Source organism: Stegastes partitus, unplaced genomic scaffold (genome assembly GCF_000690725.1).
Source record: "Stegastes partitus isolate 25-593 unplaced genomic scaffold, Stegastes_partitus-1.0.2 Scaffold140, whole genome shotgun sequence".
Lineage (NCBI taxonomy): Eukaryota > Metazoa > Chordata > Actinopteri > Pomacentridae > Stegastes > Stegastes partitus.
In genome coordinates this window covers 544,880-551,350 of record NW_007577871.1, presented here as the reverse complement: position 1 = coordinate 551,350, position 6,471 = coordinate 544,880, and the positions used below count along the sequence as shown (strand labels likewise).

The 6,471-nt window shown below is 47.9% G+C and overlaps 1 protein-coding gene across 1 annotated transcript in view; it reads left to right on the top strand.

Moving 5' to 3' along the window:
- gal3st2 (galactose-3-O-sulfotransferase 2) overlaps positions 1-2,490 on the top strand; it is a 23,948-nt gene extending 21,458 nt beyond the window's left edge. The window contains exons 5-7 of the mRNA XM_008278982.1: positions 1,296-1,776; positions 2,051-2,190; positions 2,452-2,490. Coding sequence (XP_008277204.1) covers positions 1,296-1,776; positions 2,051-2,190; positions 2,452-2,490 — 660 coding nt within the window. The remainder of the gene's footprint in view (positions 1-1,295; positions 1,777-2,050; positions 2,191-2,451) is intronic.
- The last annotated feature ends 3,981 nt before the right edge of the window (positions 2,491-6,471 follow it).

Genomic DNA, 6,471 nt, shown 5'->3' with positions numbered 1-6,471 from the left:
GGCTACTTTGATGAGTCAAAAGTTTGGAATATATTTTGGTCCATAAATTGATTCCATGATTTATTTTTCAACTAAAATTGCTTGTTTGTTCTATGCTTTCATTTCAGAATGCAATGACACAAGAAACTGAATAATTTTCTGTAAAAAATTGGAAAAAGTGTGGTGTTCTAAAACTTTTGACCGGTAGTGTATATATATATATCGTGCGCTGTTTACTCTGCTCATAGAAAAGACTGCACAAGACAAAAATCACTCGGTTTCATCTTCAAAAATCTGACATTAGAATGCCCTGGTTTACTCTTTTTAAAGTAATTTTTGGTCGCACACTGGTCTGAGCATCGCAGCCAACAGTAGTTACCGCAGCCTGCTATGTGGGGCATGCAGGGAGCATCTGTAAATTCTAGAGTCTATCAATTAGAAAAATGTTCAGCAAGTTTTTCCTGTGACAAGGTGGGAAGTGCGACCAAACAAGAAAAAAAAAAAAGTCTCGAGTCCTGTGTGGACTTCTGTGTGGCACGAGCGTTGTTTGGTAAACAGCTACGTATGCAGTGATGTATGGCGTGGCTCTAACTTGGCTCCTTTGTGATGGAAAAGCAACCGGTTCTTTGGAGGTGCCAGATCTGAACCAACTAAGCACTGGCACGGAACTGGCACCTGGTTCTTTTTGGTGGAAAAAAGGTATTTGAGTATAAATATCTACTCTGTTTCTCATAACAAGTTTCCCGTTCGAGCAAGACACCATTGATTTTGACATTTATCCTATGCTAACTGCAGTTCCTCAAATACACTAGCTATTTGATATGTACTATTCAACTCTCTGAAGCTACATTGTTGTGTGTACGTGTGTAAATATCTGTATGTGTGTGTCTGCTCATGCGTGTGTGTGCATATACTGTATACTGTAGCCCATAAAGTTGAAATAATTTTTGTTTTCAGACACATTCCTCCTTTGATTTCTGTTTATACATGTCAGTAATCACTTTTGATCAGATGTAATGATTACATACTGAGTCCCAGTTACCCAGGTGAAGCGAATTCAGACCTTGGGATCTGACCAATGAATGAGATGGTGGTTTCAATTTTGCTATGACATGTACTGTATTGTTATACTGGGGGACTTCAACACCCACGTGGGCAATGACGGTGAGACCGGGAGAGGGGTGATCGGGAGGAACGGCCTCCCTGATCTGAACCCGAGCGGTGTTCTGTTGCTGGACTTCTGTGCTAGTCACGGATTGTCCATCACAAACACCATGTTCGAGCACAAGGATGTCCACATGTGCACGTGGCACCAGGACACCCTAGGCCAGCGGTCGATGATCGACTTTGTAGTTGTATCATCAGACCTCCGGCTGCGTGTCTCAGACACTCGGGTAAAGAGAGGGGCAGAGCTGTCCACCGATCACCACCTGGTGGTGAGTTGGATTCGCTGGCAGGGTAAGAAGCTGGTCAGACCGGACAGACCTAAGCGTATCATGAAGGTCTGTTGGGAACGTCTGGTGGAACCCTCTGTCAGCAGAGTTTTCTACTCCCACCTCCAGGAGAGCTTCTCCCAGATTCCGAGGGAGGTTGCAGACATGGAGGCTGAGTGGTCCATGTTCTCCTCCTCCATTGTCGCTGCGGCTGCTTGTAGTGGTGGTCGTATGGTCTCTGGTGCCTGTCGCGGCAGCAATTCCCGAACCCGGTGGTGGCAGCCAGAAGAAAGAGATGCCGTAAAGCTGAAGAAGGAGTCCTATCGCTCATTTTTGGCCTGTGGGACTCCTGAAGCAGCTGACGGTACCGGCAGGCCAAGCGTGCGGCAGCTCGTGCGGTCGCGGAGGCAAAAATCCGGGTCTGGGAGGAGTTCGGGGAGGCCATGGAGGAGGACTATATGTCGGCCTTGAAGAAATTCTGGCAAACCGTCCGGCGCCTCAGGAGGGGAAAGCAGCTCTCCACCAGCACTGTCTTTGGTGCGGGTGGGGACCTCCTGACCTCGACTGGGGAGGTCGTCAGGCGGTGGAAGGAATACTTCAAGGGTCTCCTCAATCCCGCCGTCCCCGTTCCTCCGAAGAGGAAGCAGAGACTGTGGACTCAGAGGCGGACTCACCCATCACCCGGGCTGAAGTCACCGAGGTGGTTAGAAAGCTCCCCGGTGGCGGAGCTCCAGGGGTGGATGAGATCCGTCCTGAATACCTCAAGACTCTGGATGTTGTGGGATTGTCCTGGTCCTGGTCCTCTGTTAAGGGCTGTCCGTTCCCTTTACGACCGCAGCAGGCGCATGGTTCGCATTGCCGGTTGTAAGTCAGACCTGTTCCCAGTGTGCGTGTTGGCCTCCGCCAGGGTTGCCCTTTGTCCCCGGTTCTGTTCATTATTTTTATGGACAGAATTTCTCTGCGCAGCCAGGGGGAGGAAGGGGGAACCACAGAATTTCATCTCTGCTGTTTGCAGATGATGTTGTTCTGTTGGCTTCAGCAAATCAGAACCTCCAGCGTGCACTGGGGCAGTTTGTAGTTGAGTGTGGCGGTGAGGATCAGCACCTCCAAGTCCGAGGCCATGGTTCTTGACCGGAAAAAGGTGGCTTGTCCTCACCGGGTTGGTGGAGAGTCCTTGCCTCAAGTGGACGAGTTCAAGTATCTCAGGGTCTTGTTCAAGAGTGAGGGACGGATGGAGCGTGAGATTGACAGACGGATCGGTGCAGCGTCTGCAGTGTTGCGGTCGCTGTACCGAACCATCGTGGTGAAGAGAGAGCTGAGCAAGGCAGCAAAGCTCTCGATTTACCGGTCAATCTACGTCCCAACCCTCACCTCTGGTCATGAGATCTGGTTAATGACCGAAAGAACGAGATCGCGGGTACAAGTGGCCGAAATGAGTTTCCTCCGCAGGGTGGCCGGGCGCTCCCTTAGAGATAGGGTGAGGAGCTCGGTCACGCGGGAGGAGCTCGGAGTAGAGCCGCTGCTCCTCCACGTCAAAAGGAGCCAGCTGAGGTGGCTCGGGCATCTGTTTCCGATGCCTCCTGGACACTTCCCTGGGGAGGTGTTCCGGGCGCGTCCCACTGGGAGGAGACCTCAGGGAAGACCCAGGACACGTTGGAGAGACTATGTCTCTCAACTGGCCTGGGTCCCCCCGGAAGAGCTGGAGGAGGTGTTTGCGGATCGGGAAGTCTGGGCGGCTCTGCTAAGGCTGCTGCCTCCGCGACCCGACCCCGGATAAGAAGATGGATGGATGGATGTACTGTATGTATATTGTGATATCAATACAGTTTTGAGACAATATACACTTTATCTTATGTGTGTGTGTATATCTATCTATCTATCTATCTATCTATCTATCTATCTATCTATCTATCTATCTATCTATCTATCTATCTATCTATCTATACACACAGTTGAAACCAGAATTTACATACAAGGTGTGTCAGAAACGTTCCAGGACTGGTGTCACAAAAGATATATCTCAAACCCAGAAATATCTCAGATGATCAACCAGCATATATCTACAAAGAGATCCTGTGGCATTTGCTTCGTTCAGTGCTGGAGGAGAGGTGAGAGTTGTGGCAGGACAAGTTGTGCTTTACCATGACTGCTCTCAATCTGACGTTAAATCAGACTAAACTTTCCTGTTTTGGGTCAGTCAGGATTATCAAAATTATTTGTTTGCTAAATGCCAGAATAATGAGAGATATGTTTTTTTACATACTATTTTATTGTTTTATTCAAAGTCAGAAGATTACAAACACTACAATTACTATGCCTTCAAACTATTTTGGAAAGCCCAGATGATGTTGTCATGACTGTTGATAGGTTAATTTACAACATTTGAGTTAATTGGAGACACATGCATGGATGAATTTTAAGGCATACCTCAAACACACTGCTTCCTTTTGTGACAACATGGGAAAATCTAAAGAAATCAGCCAAGATATCAGGAACCTCCACAAGTCTGGTTCATCCTTGGGTACAATTTGCAGATGCCTGAAGGTTCCATGTTCATCTGTTCAAACCATTATACCCAAGTATAAACACCATGGGAATATCCAGCCATCATACCGCTCACGAAGGAGAGTAGTTCTGTGCCCCAGAGATGAACCTGTTTTGCTTTTGTTCTAGGGTTGATACACACATTTTGCACCAAAAGACCTTTTGACGATGCTGGCTGAGGCTGGTAACAGTGTCATTATCCACAGTGAAACGAGTCCTGTACCAACATTGACTGAAAGGCTACTCAGAGAGGAAGAAGCCGTTACTCCAAAAGCAACCTAAAAAAGTCAGACTACAGTTTGCAAATGCACACAGGGACAAAAACCTTAATCTTTGGAGACATGTCCTGTGGTCTGATGAAACTACGATTGAACTGTTTGGCCATAATGACCATCGTTACATTTAGAGGAAAAAGGGGAAAGCTTGCAAGCCTGGGGTGGCAGCATCATACTGTGGGGGTGTGTTTTTGCAGGAGGAACTGGTGCACCTCACAAAATAGATGGCATCATGAGGAAAGAACATTATGTTGAAATATTGAAGCAACATCTCAAGACATCAACTAGCTAGTGTCACAAAAAAATATTTACAAGAGAATATTTACACACAAAAAAAAACAAGTGCAAAATATATTTATAAGTGAATTAAAATATATAAATATAACTAATGTGAAGAAACGGAAATTGATATTTACACAGGAAATAGGAACAGGGTTGTATAATGGCGAAACCAACTCACTAGGGAACTCAAGTGGTAGGGAGCAGTGGCGGCTGGTTAATACAGGGCGCAGGGGCACTTTGACGTTCTTTCTTTGACTGTGCTTTCTGGCACTGTCACACGGCCTTTCCCCTCCTCTTCTACTAGATGACGGCTAGCTGCCAATGGAGAAAAGGCTGCTCGTAGAGAAGCCCGCGTGTAGAGTACATATAACTCGGTTTAACCTCAGACAAATGTGCTATCAGTGAAAAAGTTAGTCTGGAGCCCTGAATAGGGGTTTGTGTGTGTGTCTGTGTTTTGAGTTTGTACAGATCCTGTAAATATTGATGAATTGTTTTGAAATTTAGTTCTGATAAGTTTTGATAATGTTAAATTATAGTATGATTAGAATATCCTCCAAAGGTAGACAATTTGCATTCCTGGAAATAGTTGTGGCTGATGTTACTCATTTTAAATAAAAGGTAATTTGCAGACTGCGCCCCCCCACCAAAGATTTTCACCAGGCACCACTGGTAGGGAGGACAAATTACAAAAACAGGATGTCAGGGCCCCCTCCCCGGTCCCTGCATCTGCCTGACCCCCATCTTTCTCCCTCTCTCCCCTCTGCTCTCGCGCTCCTGTGCAGCTCCTTGCAGTGGCTGTCATTAATCATAATCATTTCATCAGCAGTAACTCCAGGCAGCTGCAGCGCAGCACTCTGGTTGTTACGGGACGGTTCGAAGACTCATGCACGAAGCAACATGACACGGCAGACAGGCAGTTTAAACAATAATAATTTATTGGTACACACAGGAAAATAAGTACAAAACTCAAGGAGGTTTGCAGGCAGGGCAAACTACACCTATTAGTGGTTGACTGAACAAAAGAACTAAGACACGGACCCGAGGAACCGGGAAACCAAAACTAGACTAAACAGCGGAGCAACTAGAAGAGGACACCATAAGGTGCTAACGAGGAAACTCAATAATAAACAGAAAGGGCTAGCAGACAAAAGCTATCTATAAAGTTAGCACTACGCACAGACTGGCGGACTTAATTCAGAACGAGGAGATACAGAACATAAGGACAGGCAGACTAGAAGAAGACTAACGCTACATACGGACTGGCAGACTGAGTGCAATATTAAGAATTACACGACATACAGACAGGTAGACAAAAAGATGTCTCAAGAGACGGGCAGAGCACTGATGCTAAATCAGGATGCTAATTTATGATGCTAGCAAAACCACACTGGGAGAACCAGACCTGACAGGAGTCGACCGAGTAGAGAGGGGAAGCAGGGAGGAGGGTAGGTGGTGCAGAGGGGTTGGCGTTGCCGCGGCTGCGGTGGAGAGGCAGGCGGAGACCGGGGGCGGACGCCAGAGAATTCAAGGAGAGGAAGGTGGAGCAGAGGGATTGGCGTAACCGCGGCTGCGGAGACCGGGAGTGGACGCCAGGGAATCCAGGGAAGGAAAGGTGAGCGGAGCTGGTGCTGGTGAGCTGACGGAGCTGCAGTGGTAGAGCGGCGTCGGAACTGACGAGTGGATGAGTGCGGGCAGGTGACAGGTGGAGAATCCGGTTCCTAATGGCAGGAGTGGAATGGTGATGGTGGCAGAACCGGTGAATGGTTAGACGGCGTGGCCCTGGAACATTGTCTGGCCGGAGCTGAAATACCAGCAGACCGGAGGTCGCAGCTGGAGCGGACCAATCCCCACAGACAGACACACCTGCCTGCATGCTGGAGAGCCAGAGAGAGAGCCAGAGAGAGATCCTGAGAGAGAGCAGGGCAGGGGCCGATCCTGCAGGGACATGACACTGGTCA